At 38.3% G+C, this 19196-nt stretch overlaps 1 protein-coding gene across 4 annotated transcripts; it reads left to right on the top strand.

The window, feature by feature from the left end:
- The first annotated feature begins 91 nt into the window (after nucleotides 1–91).
- Nucleotides 92–17280, top strand: brdt (bromodomain, testis-specific). 4 transcript variants are annotated; one of them, XM_034705244.1, is made up of 18 exons: nucleotides 92–522; nucleotides 4913–5179; nucleotides 5365–5502; nucleotides 5790–5928; nucleotides 6048–6169; nucleotides 6982–7332; nucleotides 7415–7543; nucleotides 9396–9590; nucleotides 9690–9868; nucleotides 9950–10239; nucleotides 10371–10481; nucleotides 10570–10722; nucleotides 12163–12390; nucleotides 13130–13200; nucleotides 14238–14450; nucleotides 14812–15005; nucleotides 16056–16275; nucleotides 16364–17280. In XM_034705244.1, the coding sequence occupies exons 2-18, from the start codon at nucleotides 4988–4990 to the stop codon at nucleotides 16427–16429; spliced, it is 2991 nt and encodes a 996-aa protein (XP_034561135.1). In that variant the 5' UTR covers nucleotides 92–522; nucleotides 4913–4987; the 3' UTR covers nucleotides 16430–17280. The 4 variants fall into 4 exon arrangements, with proteins under 4 accessions (XP_034561135.1, XP_034561143.1, XP_034561128.1 ...); XM_034705252.1 differs by having other exon boundaries at nucleotides 14235–14426; XM_034705237.1 differs by having other exon boundaries at nucleotides 14235–14450.
- The last annotated feature ends 1916 nt before the right edge of the window (nucleotides 17281–19196 follow it).

Genomic DNA, 19196 nt, shown 5'->3' with positions numbered 1-19196 from the left:
CTAAAAAACAGTTTTCCGCTGCTGGGTCAGCACGTGAACGCACCGCACCGCTCCGCCCAGACCCCAGTTTTCCTTCCTGACGCTACACGCAGACACCAAAGCGTTTTTTCACGAGCAGCGGGAGAGCGACTAGCTGTGAATCTCCCCACACCGGCAGTATGCTTGGTGACTTTACACCAAGCAGGTAGTCTGTTTGCATGCCTCGACAGTCCTCCAGGATACTTTTGTCAGCATCAGGCTACTAACCTGTTCGGGACAACCCCACAAAAACACTCCAACTCATACGTAATATTACAAAGTTGCAACAAACGTGCAGGAGACACAGGGACTGTGATGTTTTAAAGCATGAAATCTGCAGATTGTATCCTGAAGTTCCCTGCAGAGAAGCTACCTGACACGTGCAGGTAGAGTGCGACCAATCATTCTCCGGGCTCGTGCAGGCAGGTATAAATGTGAGGCTGTTGTTGCCGTAGAAACGATCTGCTGCTGGAGAGTGAACCAGAGAGCCTGTGAGAGCTCAAGGTAATGATAGCACGGTCATCTACTGCTCACTAATGCCAACACATGTTTTAAAAGCTTCGAATAATGTAGCTGATGTGATCCTGCACAGGAAGGCTGAACAAAGCTGACTGAGTTGAGACTTTTTAACACACGGTAACAGCTAACTTAGCAAGCTAAACGCTAACTAACTTGAATGTGTCTTCGTGTCATGCTTACATTGAAGGATTACTAAGTGACAAAGTAAATGTGAAGTAGTGTCGTGACTAGTTTAGTGGTTTAAATAAAGTTTTTACATTATTCTAAATTAGATATAGCAGCGCTAACAGCTAGTTAGCCAACGTTAGCAAAGATGCAACGTGTATTTAAAGCATTTTTCAAACTACACATTGTAACTATAAAAGCTGTATTTGCGTTAAATAACCAGCTAGAAGATGCTTCACATGTTTAGATGCCAAGCTCTGTCGAGTATTCCTCCATTTAGCCGTCTCATGGCACATGTTCTCTCAGCAATGTGAAGCTAGCTAACGACAGTTCAAACCAGCCTGTGGGCGTGGTGAGGCTTCACGTGTTGGCCCGGGACCTGTCAACAGTGCAGCATGGCTGCATGCAGCATGCCCTTACATTATGAGGAGAGGTGGACAAAGTACACAGCTTCATTACTTAAGTCAAAGTATAGATCCTCCTGGTCAAATATTACTCCAATACAAGTGAAAGTTGCTCTGTTAGATTATCACTTAAGTTAAAATACTTGCTTATAAAAGAACTGAAGTATTCAAAGTCATTTTTAAAAGATCTCAACTTTGTGTTTTCACAAAGCATGACTGCAGTCAAGAGTACATAGGAGGACGTTCTGTAACATTCTGTTTATTTAGAAACCATTACTTGAAATCTCTAAAAAATGTTGATCTGGAATTAAACAAATGTTACGTAGCTTGACACTCTCAGGTTGGACTGTGAATGTTTGTTTGTTTGGGCAGAGTGGGAAACAGGGAGAAGATTTCAAACAATACGTATCATTCTTCATTTCAAAAACCTCTAACATGGGCTGAAGATATGGACATGGGTGCTCAGGTGGAGAATTAGAGCCATCATTACCACGACTAAATGAACTGCCTGATCAGAGTGAAATCTGCTCTGTGTTTTCTCCACGTTCAACCGTGGAGACGCACGATATACAGGTACGACTAAACCACTGAGACAAACAGAACTACACAAACACAGTTTACTGTCTTAGGATCAGATTTCAGAAAAGAGAAGAAAAATCATGAGCTGACTTCAAAGAAAAAGTAGTGAGTAACTAGAGCACTGATAGAAATGTGGTGGAGTCAAAAGTAATACGTTCCCCAAAATAATAATACTTAAGTAAAGTACAGATACTCAAAAAATGTACTTAAGCACAGTACTCAAGTAAGTTTACGTTGTTACTGTCCACCACTAGCAATGCGTTATCTATAGCAGATTTATAGGTCCTTACCAACATGAAATGTTATAGTTACAATACAGTAAATACACAGAAACATTGGGATGAAATCACAATAAATGCACAGAAACATTCAGTTAGTTAACAAGTGTTATGATCACAACGCAGAGTCCATTTTTCAATCTTGACTGTCATTTTTTTTAAAGACAAACAGGCCCAATCTCAGTGTCCTCCCTGAGCCCTGAGCCCTGAGTCCTGAGCCCTTCTTGACTTTACTGACGTCAGCTGTAAAGTGATTGAGGGCAGGAGGCTGTAAGGGCTTAAACTGGAGAACTGGGAATGGGACAGCTCTTTGTGACTTCTCATGTGACCTGCATGACGTCATCAGCTCACCTTAGAGATGTTAGGATTTTTTATTGCACAATTTTTACTTTCCTCAAATTCAAGGCGCTTAAGGAACAACTCACCAGGCTCTTACTGTACAGACTGCCTAACCACACAATTTGGAATATATAAATAGGCTATATAACTACACATTTATTAATAGGCTATCTAACTATAAATATATAAATACACATATGTGTGAAGATAAATAGATTAAGGCTGTTTTCTATATTTATACTTACAGGCAGACTTTTTTACCTGCAACTTTCCTGCTTCTTTTTACTGTCACACTTTTTTTTTTAAATTTCATGTTACGGCGTTCATTTACCTTTCCGTGCTTGCAGGCTTCCCCCTGGGAATCCCGAAAGGGGGCATAAAGGGCTCAAAAAGTCAGTGAGAGAGATCCCTCACACACTTGATGATTTTGACAGTGGGACGGCCCTAAGCCCACAGCGTGCCTCAAAGTCAGTGAGTGCTTGAGGGTGGACATTGAGATTGGGCCACAGATTGCATGCACTTGTCCACAGTGGTATTGACTACACCATCACCATCATTCATTACCACCTACATCATTCCCAATTATGTAATTGCTGTAAGCCTGTTCTGTAAGGAATAAGGAGAAATAAGTCAGTGGCATACATTGCATAGTCAACAAGATTATCCCCAACATACATCTAGTCAGGTCAGTTCAGATTGTTTATTGGCATGATTAGTTCAGTTATTGCCTTTACACACGGACATTTCATTTTTCAACAATTCAATACAATTTATCTCTATGTAATTAATCAATATAATACAGTGGCTCTATATATAAATAATCAGTATGATACAGTAACTCTATGTATAATTAATTAACATATAAGAAATAAGTGAGTTATTTTAATATAAATTAGCTAGTTATTTTTTCCATGGAGCTGAATTCTGGATGAAACCATATCTGAGTGATGCTCTAGGTGGCAGTGTTGTCTGTGTAAAGCAGGAAAGATGACTTAAGAGCATCCACTCAATGTTTAAAATTTAGTCTATTCTAGTATGAAACATGGATTATTTTGGGATTATAGCTGAACTTTTAAAATCAACTCTGAAGCTATCACTATGAACTACTTAGAATCTATAAACATCTATATTAAGGAATACATGCTTTGAGATATCCTGGTGATTAAATTTTTTTATGAACTTGTTTATTAGAACTTTTTTATGCTGAACACTTTTTATTAACGGTGTCATTCAACAAAAACAATAAGACAATAAAATCCTCAAATAATAAGACATTTAAAATAATTTAATAAATACATTTAAATAAAAAATGATTATAATAATAAAAAATAATAACAATTATCATTATAATAACAACAATAATTATAACTAAATCAACCACAATAACAACTATGATAAAAAAGTAAACAAATGAATTATTACACATATATGAACACACATCTATGTAAAAGGAAAAACAATTGTGATCATTTGTATACATGAGGAGATGTATTGTAGATGAGATGTTTTTGTTTTTTTCACAATTTTTTAAGAGCTTTTTCAACAATTATTAAAAAGGTAAATGTTCCTTTGGTTGTTGGAGCGGAATAAAGGGATCTCTTTACCATGATGATTTTATTACACACTTTTGTTTTGTGCAGATGAAATTTCAGGGCAGGAATATGAATGATCTGGAACAATAATTATAATCTAGTATTTATAGCATAAGTAAAAAATGTATTTTTGTTACATATTACAATATGTAAATGTTATATATTGATGACCGGACAGGTCTTGGGGAGCACTGCATATGTTATTGGAAAAACTTTATCTGTCATTCAAGGTGAGGTGTGAGAAATCTACTTCTACTTAAAGTTGTGTTTTGGGGCTAAGACTTGAAGTTTGAAACTCAAATTGTGAGTATGGTGTGAAAAATAAGACCGCTTATCAGATGAGGATCTCAAGCTGCATCAGTATCTTCTTTAAAATCACAGCTGAAAACATTTATTTATTTTATTTAAGGCCTTCTTGTAATATTGCTTCATCAATGATTGCTACATTTATTTTTCATTTACTTTTATTCATTTGTTTTTCTTTTATTCACTCATTGTTTTAATTGTTTTAGTAGTTTCTCTATCACACTTTTATTCAGCTGTTCCTCTTAAATTGTTCATATACCCACACACACACACCCACACACACACACACACACACACACACACACACACACACACACACACACACACACTGTTTATTATTGTGGGTTTATATCCTGTAAATCACTTTGTAACATCTGTTTTGATAAGTGCTATATAAATAAGCTTTTTATTTTTATTATTATTATTATTATCTCTGTAGCCTTCTATTTATCTGTGCTTGAGGCTAGCAACTCAAGGCTACATCAGCAACTGTACTAGCCCATTCAAATTATGGGATAACCTCGTTGTAATGCAGGCACTAGTTCAAATATTACAGATGCAAGGCTTCAAGGTGGAAAGTTTGAGCATTACTGTGATTCATATAAGAAGTGACTTTAATGGAATTTGTTTTGTTTTTTGTTGTTGTTTTTTTCAAAATATTGTTCAAGACATTTTTACCCAAGCACTGACCTACTCTCCACTCCATGTTTAGGAACACGTGAGACGACTTGAGACAAGTAGAAGCAAAGACCATCGCTCTCTCCCTTCATGGCCTTTGGACCACACAATGTCTGATGTGAAAGTCTGTCCCACTGTCAGTGGAAATCCCCCTCCACCGGAGGTCATAAATTCAAAGAAGCCTAGACGAGTAACCAATCAGCTCCAGTATCTGGAGAAGGTGGTCGTCAAAGCTTTATGGCGGCATCAATTTTCATGGCCCTTTCGCCAGCCAGTTGATGCAGTGGCACTGCGTCTTCCGGTAAGTAATAAAAATGTAATTTCTCAGCACAACTAAAGGTGTTTTTTAGAACCATCATGTTTCTTTTTCTAGCTCTAGCTCTAGCTCTTCTGAAGTACAAGTGTTCCACACATGAACTGTTTCCATTGCACAGATATCTGTGAAGAATGCTCTTTGGTGTATTTAATGTCTGTGACGTCTTTCAGGATTATTATTCAATTATTAAAACTCCGATGGATCTGGGCACGATCAAGAAACGTCTTCAGAACGGATATTACTGGCACGGACTCGACTGCATAAAAGACTTCAATACCATGTTCACCAACTGCTATGTTTACAATCGAGTAAGAGAGGATTATTGTGCTGCTTTATAATCAATGTACAAACAACTTCAAAGTGCACGTCAGACTGAAGAAAAGAATCAAAACTTGTAATGCCTCTGTAGTTCTGAACAGCATCATTGTGATTATCACCCCTGTTCAACACAGTGTAATGCAGTTTAGGCTGCTGGTGTGAGCCCACTTTTAAAGCCACTTTTTTTCTTATTGCAGTCCAATTACTATTGTAATAGGATTACCTGCTGGATTAAGTGCTATCATGCTGTTATAATGGTTTCTTTTTCTTTCTGCAGCCTGGGGATGACATCATTGTTATGGCACAGAGCCTAGAGAAGTTTTTTTTGCAGAAAGTTGACAAAATGCCAAAGGACGAGTATGAGGTCACAGAAATCACTACAAAGGAACCAATGAGGGGGAGGAAAACAAATGCAGGTCCTAAAAGATGTGATGTCTTCTGTTCTGTTGTATTTTAAGATTTTTAAACTTGTTTGAGGTATGTCATGTTGTTGTTTTGCTTCCAATTTATTTTTACCTGCTTTCTGTGCATACAGTTACAATCAAGCAAAGATCCCCTGTGTCTGAAGTTGTTCTCCAGCAGACAGTGACAGTCATGCCCCCTGATGTGCCTCAACTCTTACAACCTATCAAGCTCTCTGCACACAGTGATACAACAGTAAGTATTTCAGTGGTTTGTTGGCAACGACCACAGTATTAAGATTTACCTTTGTCCCGTCTTCAAATTCTCAAGAAACAGCTATCAGGGTGCTGTTTGGGTTTGCTGGTTTTCTTGGACAGTTAGGGAAGGAAGTGTAAATATTGATCAGCATTTATAGAAGAATGTGACAGTGAACCCAGCTCATAGGTCGTATGAGTAATGGGGAAAGGACATCTTAAGTAGCTAATGTTTAATGGGCGATAAAATGTGAAATATGTAAAGGACGAGTCCGAAAAATATTACCTGGTTTATTTATTTATGTTTATTTTGTATTGTGCCATGGGATCTTGAAGAGTGCAACACCTGAGACCAAGATGTCATTTAGGATTGATTTTTGTCTATGATCCAGGTTACACCTAGTTACTGATGTTTGTCTGTTTTCACGTAAATTTAAGAAGAGCAATCAAAAAAAAATTATAAATTTAGGCCAAAATATTATTTTTTTCCTTTTAGCAAAACATTTCAACAATATTAAGTAAGAAAGATGAAAAAATATTGTTGAAACTGTTCCAGAAACTGGAATCAGTCATGACACAGTCCAAAAATACTTGCAGCTGTTTGTGCTTGAACTGAACATAAAATGTCTGAATGGAAGTTTAATATTCCTCTAACAAATGCTTTGTCTTACTTCAGGTTATGTTGTGATACAGTTTTGCTTCTCTCTTCTAAATATTCAGATCAAAAAAAGTCTTACATTTTCTCAGTCTTACCTTTGTCTTACTTCAGGTTGTGTTGTGATACAGTTTTGCTTCTCTCTTCTAAATATTCAGATCAAAAAAGGGAGTAAAAGGAAGGCAGAGCTCTCAACCACCACCACCTCAGGGATCACCAGTGGCGAGCTTTCCCCTGCTGAGGATCATCCAGCTCCTTGCACATTAATCTCCAGGCGCGGCAGTGGAAGGCCCATTAAACCTCCCAAGAAAGACTTGCCATCCTTTGAGGGAAAGAAGGTCAGACTGTCCGAGCAGCTCAGGTGCTGCAATGATATTCTGAAGGAGCTGCTCTCAAAGAGACACTATATGTATGCGTGGCCATTTTATACCCCAGTCGATGCAGTCGCTTTGGGCTTGCACGACTACCATGATATTATCAAACAGCCTATGGATCTTGCCACCGTAAAGGTAAGATGCTGATTACTTGGGATGCATCACATTATCCTCAGTTTAATTTGGGTGTATTTTCCTCACAGTATCATTTCCTCAGAAAAAGATGGAACAACGGGAGTATGCAAACGCAAAGGAATTTGCTGCTGATGTTCGGCTGATGTTCTCCAACTGTTATAAATATAATCCACCTGCACATGAGGTGGTCTACATGGCAAGAAAACTGCAGGTATAGATCTGTAAAATATGTTTTCTATCAAACAAATATACCATGCTGAACATACTTTTACTATGTTTCAGTTTTTTGTTAACATGTTAATTTCATATTCACTGTATTCTGCCTGAATTAATATTATTTCCTTAAAGCTTAAATTAGTTTGAAATCACCTCAGGACCTCAAGCAACTTGTAATGACAATAAAGGTCTCTGATCCTAATAAAGTATCTCATGTACATAAAATATTCCCCCCCAATTGCATATCACATGTTCCGAGTCCTGGTCTAACACTATGGAGGCCGCGTTGATCATTTTCAAAGTATTTATGGATCAGATTTAGAAGACTTACCTTACTACACAGCATGGTGACCTTCTATCAGAGTTTAAGCTCAAATCTATCAGTGAAACAGATCTTGAATGCTGATCTGATTCATGACATTCATTGCAGAGGTAATATTCTATATTTAAACAGGTTCAACAATTATTATGCTGGGGGTGTTTTGCAGAGACTTAGCAGCACCCCTGGAGGATTATGTCAGAAAGTTCAAGTTAATACATACTTTTTAAAAAACAGTATTTTAAATTCATTTCATATTATACTATATAAACTTCACCAAGCAAAACAAAAGAAAACCAACAAACAAAAAAACCCTGATTAACCAACATGGCAACTTTCATATAATTTCATCTTGAATGAAGCATTCCATACAGAAAATAAGATTTAGGGACTACAAAGAGCCAAAAGCAGCTGAGAGGCTGAGGCTGGGTAAGGTGGGTAAAGTGTCTGATGCGCTTAGCAAAAATCCCTGATGTACAAAAAAGTAAGTGATGATAAAGTGCGCAAACAGATGATTAAAGTGATCAAAAGAAAATAGCGAAAATAGCGGTCGACAAAAAGTACTGAGACCCAGCTCACCCCCTCTCTTCCACCTCCAAACAAAAGAAAACAGGTGGCCTAAGTTAACTGAATATCCCCGCCCCCAACACATGACCCGTAAATAACCTAATTTAACTGACCCCATAATAAACCATATCGTAAACAAACAACAAAAATAACACCACAAAAAATATACGAACAATATCCTACCCTAAAACTCAAAATAAGATATTATAAACACTCAAATCCTTCATAGCTCCTTCATGAGAACATACAAATAACTTGTCAACAACTCAGATATTTCTACACTCTATCCAGAACATTCCTATTTTCATACCTCAAGAAATCACAAACTCCCTTCACTTGTGCTTGTGCATGTGCTGCAGGAAAAACAGACACCATAAATCCTTCCCCTGGTAATACTTGCCCTCAGTTTAAATCCAGCAGAAATGAAAATACGTGGATTCCATCTAATTTAGACTTATTTGAAAGTTTGATATTAAATGACTTTAATGTTTTCAGTTATTTCAGTGTTTTACATTATTTAGTTCAAGAGCCAAATCCTAGATAATGTTTGCAGCAGGAATGTAGAAACAGTTTAAAGCCTGCAACAGAAGCATCTCATAGAGGAGGTGCTGCAGTGAAATAATGACTATCTGATTGTCTCTGTTATTTTCTGCTGGCTTAAAGATGCTCCTTACTGTGTATCTGAAAATAATTCATACCCCTTCACTTTTTCTACATGTTATGATCCAGCCTTATCCCTCAAAATTCTACACACAATACCCCATAATGACAAAGTGAAAAATGTTTTGTAGACATTTTTACAAATGAATTAAAAATAAAACACATTGTATATAGATATCAAAATATGATAACACTAATATAATACTTGATTAATACTCACTGTGCCATATAGACTGTTTCACGATGCAGACCATTTTCCAGCCAGCACACCTTCACAAGAACAGTCTGTTTGTGTCAACAGGAGGTTTTTGAGGCCCGTTATCTGAGGGTTCCCCCAGCGGAGGCTTGTCCCTTACCTCATCATCGAGTGGAAACGGAAAAAGCTAACACACTTGGAGATATGTCGATGTCAGAGAGTTCTGAAAGTAAAAGCTCCTCAGACACTGAGAGGTCATCAGAAGAGGTGGCCGTGCAGCTAGCCAGCCTAGAGGAGCGGGTTGGTATATACATGCCAGTAAAAGTGCACATGGCTTTTCAGAAGTTATTCACTGCAGTGCATTTTACCTAACTGTATCATTAATGGCTGGCTCCTCAGTTGAAAGCTGTGAGTGACCAGCTGAAGAGACTCACACACGAGCCTCTGAAAACAAAGAAGAAAGCCAAGTTGAAAAAGGAAAAAAGATCCAAAGAAAAGCATATTGCTAGACTAAAGCACAAATCCTGCAAGAACAAATCTGTCATTGAAAAAGTGGCCAACTGCAGGAGCTCAGTTGTGTAAGTGAGCACATTTTGATGCTACAACATAGTTTATAACAAACCCTGTGGCTTATATTGGATGATTTTATCTATGTGTAGGCATGGCAGCAAACACCATGTCCATGGAGTACATTCAAAATGTGAGGATGAGGTTTCATCAAAGCTCATGACTTACCAGGAGAAGAAGCAGTTGAAACAAGATATCAATGATTTGCCCGGTGACAAGCTGGGCAAGTTGGTGAAAATCATCCACACCAGGGAGTCATGTCTGCAAGATACTACTCTCGAGGAACTTGAAGTTGACTTTGAACTTCTCAAGCCCTCCACGCTGAGAGCCCTGCAGAAGTTTGTCAGAGCTTGTCTAAGGAAATGTAACAAGAATGTTGGCAGTAAGTACATCTCAAATCTTTAGCTTTGGTCTGCCAGCATATAGTACTTATTAATGGAATAAGCATGTGAAGTTCAAGGTATTTTTAAGCTGTTTTCAGCTAGTATTGCCTCTATCTTCTCTGCCCTGTAGAAAAAAAGCAGGAGAAGTCTACAGGAGGAAAGCAGGCCAAACCAAAGGAGGTTGAAAAACCAGAGGTTGGCGGTACAGATCAGTGCTTAATAAAGAAAAATAAGCCAGTAGGTAAGAACTGTGAACAAGGTTAACAGTGTCATCACAACCACGCTTGTACATGTGAGACATTGATTATATATTTTGTTGTTTTTAACAGCCAACATCATTCTATCCTCTGACCCGAACCTCCCTTCACACCTCAGTGAAAGCAGCAGCAGCAGCAGCAGCAGCAGCTCCTCCTCCTCATCATCCAGCAGCAGTGGCAGCTGTAGTGACTGTAGTAGTCCTGATAGCAGTGACTCTGAATCAGGTTAGCTGCTCTCTCTGTAACACTCTCCTCTCCCCTCCCTTTGTTTTACCCGTTCTATCTATCCTGAAGTAAAAGAGTGTTGATGTACCGCCACAAACAGCCGGATGGTTTACTACTGTGTTTGAAACCAGATCCATCTTGGTAACACACAAACATTGAATATTTTTGCACTCTCATCAGGTGTTTGTACTGTTATTTTTCTGCATGTCTACCCCAGGCGCATCTCATGAAACTTATAAAACACAGTGGAGCAGTTAAACCCAAAGTGTTATCATTAACAGAGACTTTGTGCACCTCACTCTGCATGACCCATGTGGGTAAAGGTTTGCACTGTTGCACCCGTAACTACGTCTACGAGAGAGGATCGGGCCACCAGAGAAATAAGAAAAATAGAATTTTCCGAGAAAGAAAACTGGAAATTTTCGAGAAAAACGTAGAAATGTTGAGTTTTTAAAGACCTAAATCTGAGAGGAATCAAACTCCAAATTTTTGAGTTTGTAAAGTCATACATTTTACAAGAAAACTTTGAATTTGTAGATTGTTCACTTGCTGCCATTTACCCATTTCACTGCATAATGGAGCCACTTGACAATCTTATCAAATTGTACTTCCTACTTGGACTTGGCAATAAGGAGATACTACTTTGACATCCAGACTTTGAAAAGACATTGCTGTGTATTGGGGCTGTTCAGAAGAAAGCAGCACACTGATCTGGAGGAGGTGATTGCGCTTATCCAACAAAAAATTCACCTCACAGGCACATGCAGGGATATAGATTCTATATCCTTGTTTACATGTTTATGTTGTTCACGTGATGTTTACATGTTTATGTTGTTCACGTGATGTTACATCACCTCAGCGTGCAGATATAGAATGTATATCCTTGCGTTTGCCTGCTGAGGTGAGGATATAGAATCTATATCTATTATTATTTCTATTGAATTTTTTTCTCTAAAATTTACAACTTTATAAACTTGAAAATTTCTTGTTAGATTTCTCATAGATTATCAACTTTATAAGCTCACAAATTTTGTTTTTTTTTCTCGAAAATTTTGAGTTTTCTTTCTCAAAAATATATTTTTAATTTTTCTGGTGGCCCTAATCCTCTTCCGTATACGTCCAATATCACAAGTGTAATACTTTTTTCACATTTGAGTCTTTTGCATAAACATCAGCATACTTCCTGGTGGCATTATTTTGTTGTTGAACAAAGTGTTCTCTTACATGTTTTTTACTAACTGGTGTGAAACCCTTAACATTTCCAATTCATTTGGAGGTTTGTCTTATACACATTTAATTTCCATGCTGTGTTTCACATTATATTTTAAAAAGAAACGTGGTGAAGTGGTTTATAATTGATTTAAACAGTTTGGGAGGGGGGGAGAAAGGTCTGATGCCTGACTCTGTAGACTTTGAATTATTAATGCGCTTTTCTTTTAGTGCCAAAGACAAAGAAGCAAAAAAGAAAGAAGTCTTCCCAGAAGACAAAGTTGAAGGAGACTCACCCTGCCTGGAGTAAGCAGATACCAGGGACAAAAGATTTGACAAACACTGCAGTGAAGGCACCTCAGCTCCCTTGTGCTGTGCAGTCATCAGAAACCACCCAAGGCCATCAAACAGGACTGAATCCAGAGCAGACCTGTAATGAGCCGACTCTATCACCTCCAGGTACTGCTTACATCCCTCTTTTTATCTCACAGAGGGATTTCAGATTCTGACACATTTGCTTTATATCACTTATACAGTTTTACAGAAACCTCGTTTAATGAACATTTTAAATCAAAGACCTGAGTCACCCTATGCTTTCACTACATTTAATTTCAAAAGAATATTCTTCCTTCCTCTTCATCCTAAAGTGACGACGACTGTGAAAATGGGTTGAATGGATGTTTTAGTTTTATTCCCCACTCTTTCCTCTTCCCTTCCCAACCTTTCCCCACCTTTTTGTCCTGGTGCCATTTCAGCATCAATACTGCTCCCAGACCTGACAGATCAGCTTCATCAGCATTCTCACTGCCAGTGGCCTCACACCATAAATCCTACAATAACATAAATAATGAACCCTTCTTCTTCAGTGTGTATTCCCCTCAGGCTGTGTGATCCCTTTTCTTTTTCCTATGTGCTTGTTGTCTTCGAGAAAGATAAGTTCAAGATGGGCTTTAAGGAAGGTGTTCTAATTTTCATGTGTTTTACTCAAACTCCATCTCACTCAGGTTTCTCACTCTGGTTCTCTGGAGTCGACTTGCACTACACAGTAGCTCTTACTGTGTGCTTGTCTGACTTCAAATGAGCTCCTTTGTATCTTGTTTAGTTGTGTCACAACATAGTAATGGTTATGTTACATCATAGTTACCTAACATAGTTCTGTCTTATACTGAGCGTTCAGTGCTTTGTTTTCTGTTGACAGATCTGTCTGCCCTTTTATCCCCCATGGCATCTCCAGTGGTCGTGATGGACTGGGCTGCTGCCAGATTTGAGGTACTCCTGATGACACTAATGCATCACAGATTTGATTGATTGTTAAAAACAACAACAAAGAGTCCCTGACTTTTTAAATATAGTGACAATCTTTTTTATTACTACTATTGATGATTCTGACTATGAACAGTGTGCTTTTCAAACTAACTTTGAAATAAATCTGGAGGTGTTAACAGCGTGGGGCAGCTATGGCTCAATGGATAGAGTTGGTCGTCTACTAACGGGAAGGTTGGCGGTTTGATCCCAGCTCCTGCAGTCACATGCCAAAGTGTCCTTGAGCAAGACCCTGAACCCCAAATTGCTCCCGCTGTTTTTCAGCGGTGTGTGGATGTGTATGAATGAGATTAGCTAATACTAATGGTCCCTCACTACACAGCATGGCAGCCTCTGCCATCAGTGAGTGAATGGGTGAATGTGACAAGTAGTGTAGAAGCGCTTTGAGTGGTCAGAAAGACTAGAAAAGTGCTATATAAGTACAAGTCAATTTACCCTTTAACAAAGGTTAGCTAACAGGTCTAATTTCTACCTTACTTTTGAGCTATTATATCATTTTGCACTGAGTAAAGCACATGCTATATTACAAGGAAAGCCAACCTACTTTTACAGAGGACTGAGGGTATCGCCTTGTTGTAAACTGCAAAAAGAGTAGAACAGCATCAGGCAATATTTTAAAATGTTTTTACTGTACATCAGGGAAAATGTTCAGATCTGGTGCATCAATAAGGTTAAAGAGAATTAAGAAGAGGCGAGCAAAGAAGTTCTCAATCACATTGTTACTCTTAATTTAACAAGTAAGAAGTTTTGATATTCAATTTGATTTCATTTTCAAATAACAAGAGAAGTATTGAAGGTCTAAGAAATAGCAATGTGACCTGTGTAAGCAGTTCCTCATATGGTGTTAAAGTATTTTCATCTTAATGTCAGAGATATTTAAATGTGTATTGCATGAGGATGAGAGTCCATTTAAATGTTGTCTGCATTGTTCTTTAACATTAAGGACGTAACTATTTCAAATGTTTGTTCCCAACTTCCAGCAGGGCCCGGTGCTGTCCCCCCTTATAGACAGTCCACTGCTGTCTAAAGATGAGACCAGATCCAGTAAGTCCACCCCCCACACAGATTTCAGATTCCCAGAGGATGCTCCTGACGATCAGTTGACGAGTGTGCCTGACATCAACACAGCAAGTAAAACAACTGAAGAGGAAAAACCCCAAATAACCAAAAAGGTTGGTCATTTGGATCAGGATGAGGTTTGTAGAATGTGTGACTTTAAATATAAATATAAACATAAACAGTTTGTGATTTTTTTTGCACTTGAATAATTTCATTAAAAAAAATTCAAATTATTTATGCTGAAGAAATTCCAATTTATAGTCCTGATTCCAATCATGTAGTCAATCTTTAATCCAGCAGATGGCATCCAGTCATCATCTGTGACAATTCAAATACCCATCTTTTATTATTTTAAAACTATTTATTCATTTATTTATATTTGCTTTTAAGAGGCCAAACATAAATCTGTGCATATATTATGATGATCAAACTTGGCACCACTTCCCTCCATCGCTGTTTAAATGGACTACAGAAAACACTTAAATTTGTCTTCTTTAGGAGATAGTTTTGAAAAATGCAGCGTCTTGGGCGAGACTGGTGAAGCAGTCACTCACTCCAACTGCAATCAAGTCTTCAAAAGAGAGTTTCCAGCAGTTCAAGAAGGCTGTCATAGAAAAGGAAGAACGTGAGAAAGCACTGAAGAAGAAACTGGAGGATGGAAACAAGGAGCGAGAAGTTCCTGATAAGAGCAGGTATTGGGTTAATGCATTGACTGTATGCTAGAAGTGGATGTTGCCTCTTGGTTTCAAAAGCGTAACTCATGCAGAAGGTCTTGATCTTGCGTTCTCTCTAATGGCCAGCAGGGAGCAAATTCACTGGTTGCAGTAAAATGGTCAGGTTGTGAGAAACCAGATGAGAACATGAGCCTATTTTCTCTTCATTTATTGCAGTTTGTTGCATTTTCCAAATAAGTTTAATGTCTTAATAGCTCATGTAAAATCTTTTGGATACAGTGTGATGCTTATTTCATATATATAATGGCTCAATTTACTTGAAAATTAAGGATTACACCAGATGTAGGAGTATCAATGCATGCTGCTGTCCTTCAAATATGGTCACACTGGCTGCTAAAAGAGATGTGAATTGGTGCAATGTGCCAAACACAAGGCTTTAAAATAACAGTTCACAAACAGTCAAGTAGCATCATGGTGGATACGTTCAGATCTTTGAAACACTCCATGAGCAGATAAATCCCCCCGACCCAACCCATTCAAGAATGCAATCCCAACAAAGTCCCATTCAAAATGTTAAATAAAAAGAGCCCCTCTCCCTCCAAAAAAACTTCCATTCAACATGCAAATAAAGCATCTTCCCTCAAGCTTCTCAAGCCTAGCCTCTGCAGGATTCTAGAAATCATGTGTGCTTCATGTGATGGAGGAATGCACAGTGCATGTAGGGGGCGTGGTCTCAATAGCCCTGCAGTAAGCAGTGTGCTATGTGCATGTGATTGAGGAATAGCATAGGTATTCAACTGTACTTGCATGAAAGCTGGTTGTTTTAGTCAGGATTATGCAAAAATATATTTTCCCCAACTATATTTAAATTCCTTGTTAAGAGCCAACCTTCAATTTAGTAAATTCCTGGTTTATTCCTGTTAATTCCCATTTATTCCCATGGAAAGTTTCTAACTTTGAAAATTCACGGAATTTTGCAACCCTAATTGCCCTCATCCCGTTATCTGAAAGAATACAGTTTGAAGAAGTTTTTCTCTGCTTCATTTAATAAGGACATTCTCTCTCTAGCTTACCTGGCCTATGTAAAGCTGAAGTAAATGAACTACCCATAAAAGAGGAGCCTGATTCACCAGAGAGCATCTGCTCAGAGGCTACTGTCGACTCTCCAAAGGATGAGGAGCAGAAAACGTCTCCTGTCCAAACAGAACCTGTTCCCACAAAGTGCCCAGTGGACAGGGAAAGAGATATGGCCCGCAGGAAGGAGCAAGAACGTCGCAGACGAGAGTCTGTAAGTAACCTATGATATTCATTGTGGTTGTATCATAGGTGAAATAGTTCATTAACAACTTTCTTTTGGTGCTTTATTTCCTTTTTAGATGTCTAGTATTGACATGACTAGACAGCGGGAGATCATGACCATGTTTGAGCTAAACCTGGAGTGAAAGTGGGATTCTCCTGGAGAAACAAGCCCTTTGAAAGACTTCTCCGTCTCACAGCAGTGAAAATCTTTCGCTTTCTTGCACACTTAAGAACACTTCATATCTCCTCTGTTTGTTCTGGAGGCCAAGTAAATCAAATGTTAATTAAGAATTAATACCTGAAATAAATTATAAATGGGTCCTACCTTTACACTAGTACTTGAAATCTTTGGTGAATGTGAACTGATCCCTTGAATTAGATGTGATCAGGATGAAGCACTGTGAAAATTGAAACCTGTATGAATGTATATTTTGTTTGTTTGTTTGTTTGTACTTTTCAAATGTGGATGCTTGGATCTACAGCTCAAATCTGTGTATGACAAGCTTATGAATGCATCCATATTCTAGTTAAAAACAATGTTGTTTTGTTCACTGTAAAAAACAAAAAACTGTTCTTTCCTTCTTGTGTTAAGTTGTCCCATTCGATAAAGCCTTGCCACCATGTATGAGTTATCATTACCATTGAACAAACTAAACCGAAGGTAGACAAGTTATCAGTTGAGTGCATGTATGCTTGCCTTTCCCTTTAAAAAGCATCCTTGCACTGAGGTAAAATAATATGTGGAACAAACATGGAAGGACCCATGCCAAAGATTTCAATGTGGAATTGGATGAGCTCAGCTCATTGTATACTTGACTACTTGAAAAATGTGTTCACTGTACACACACACTGCACTTTGTTGTTCATAGAGTTCTGACTGTTCTGTTGTGTTTGGAAATTATCATTGTATTCTACATGTTACAGTTTAAACAAACCAAAATATCTTTATTTTCTTTTATTTGTACTTCAAATAATAAAGCTATTTTCACTTAGTGATCTGCATTACTTTTCTCTTCATCAAGTTGTGATGGCATTAAAGTGTACATGGCTGCTATTGGTCTGATACAGAGCAGCCCCATGAAAGACCCGAGTACAGTCTTTATGAAACTGTTCATTTGATTATATTTGAGGATTTGATGTGGAGTCCATCATCAAGTATGTGCACTTCACATTTTTATAGAATTACCTTTCTGACATTTTATAATTTATTTTGTTTAATCCTCATTTGTTTTCTCCCAGGTCGTGTGAATTAAAACCTCGGATAAGCAAAGATGGACAGGAGAAGCAGGGGATGTGGGAAGGGAAGGAGGTAGGCCTAGTTTGGGAAAGTTTTTAGCATTACATTTTTTTTTCACTTAATTCTTCATTGATTGAAAGAGTAAAAGAATACTTCGGTATTGGAGCATATTAAAGCTCCTGTTGGGTATGTTGGGTTTGTGTGGACATTGGCGCCCCCTGTGGAAAAAGTGTGGTGTCTTGTCCCTTTGCTGCTTTTCATCCTGTGTATATATATGTGTGTACGTAGTGTTTTAACAGAACATCTCTGCTTCCTTTAATAGTCAAATATATTACAAATAGGGTTGCAAAGGGGTGGAACATTTTCCTTAAATTTCCAGAAAGTGTCCAGTAAATATCCATGGGAAGTTAACCTAATAATGGGAATTTATGGGAATTAACTGGGAATTGAGGGTACTTTAATGGAAAGGTATCATATCCAAGCATAATTTTTGTTCTTATAAGCAGACATCCATCCAAAATAGAAATCATCTGTGCATGTGATGGAGGAATGCACAGTGCATGTAGGGGGCATGATCTCAATAGCCCTGCAGTAAGCAGTGTGCTATGTGCATGTGATTGAAGAATAGCAGAGATATTCAACTGTACTTGGATGAAATCTGGTTGTTTTAGTCAGGATTATGCTCAAATATATTTTCCCCAACTATATTTAAGTTCCATATTACAAGTCAACCTTCAATTTAGTAAATTCCTGGTTTATACCCATGGAAAGTTTCCAACTTTGAAAATTCACAGAATTTTGCAACCCTAATTACAAATACTCCCATTGAGTATGTTGTGAATATTTGCAGTGGAAAATGTAAGAAATTAGTTTCTTTAGCGTTCCGTAAAACGCCTCACTAGACGCACACCCTGTGGCAGCTGTTAAATGAATGAAATTATTATATAAACTTGTCTGTCTTGATGTGGATGGATTCATCAGATTTTGTAGCTCATGAAGTAGCATCACTTTTAATTTCATTATGTTTCATTACCTGTCACAAAATCCCCACAAGAGCTTTAAAGAAGAAAGAGATTTCAAACTTCTGCAGGGAACTTTTTCCCACACAACCCAGGGGAAGACGTGGACATTGTGGAGGCACCTTCATAAAGTTGTGGTCAAAAGGTCGTGTATCTGTTGCGGTGCCAACCTGAGAACACCGTCGGCCTTTCGTGCAAGGTTGGCCCAGAGGTCTTGTAAAACAGCAGATGGATAACAGGAGGCCAAAAGGGGTGTTGTCAGCAAAAACCTGTGTGGCAGAGTTTCAGTTGGCCTCAGCAAAGTTCTGGCAAATCATCAGTGGATTCAGGAAGAGAAAGCCAGGCTTGGCACAGGCTACGATCAGCAGGGGAGAACTGCTGACTCTAACTGAGGGTAGTGCTGGGTGGTTGGGTGGTAGAGGAAACACTTTTTGTAAATCCTTAACCAGCGCACCTTCTGTGGAGGATGCAGAGTTTAGAGTTGAAGCCTAACCCGTGTACCTGGCGGAGTTCTGTGAGGTGGCTAGGTTTCTCAGCAGTAACACACCAGATGTGGATGCACAAATATAGAAGCAAATAAACTTCCAAGTTGCTCATGGACTGTGTTTGCAGAATGGCAGACCAGGGTGGTGGTTCACATTATTTTTAAAGGAG

Source organism: Notolabrus celidotus, chromosome 2 (genome assembly GCF_009762535.1).
Source record: "Notolabrus celidotus isolate fNotCel1 chromosome 2, fNotCel1.pri, whole genome shotgun sequence".
In the NCBI taxonomy this organism is placed as follows: Eukaryota; Metazoa; Chordata; class Actinopteri; order Labriformes; family Labridae; genus Notolabrus; species Notolabrus celidotus.
Note: the sequence above shows the minus strand (reverse complement) of the source record. Positions and strands in the feature narration are given on the sequence as shown.

Bases quoted from the DNA above. Each gene is read 5' to 3' on its own strand.
- brdt (XM_034705237.1), top strand. From the start codon at position 4,988: ATGTCTGATGTGAAAGTCTGTCCCACTGTCAGTGGAAATCCCCCTCCA. The intron at 5,929-6,047 runs GTCCTAAAAGAT...CTGTGCATACAG, and splicing joins GGGGAGGAAAACAAATGCAG to TTACAATCAAGCAAAGATCC. The intron at 10,482-10,569 runs GTAAGAACTGTG...TGTTTTTAACAG, and splicing joins AAAGAAAAATAAGCCAGTAG to CCAACATCATTCTATCCTCT.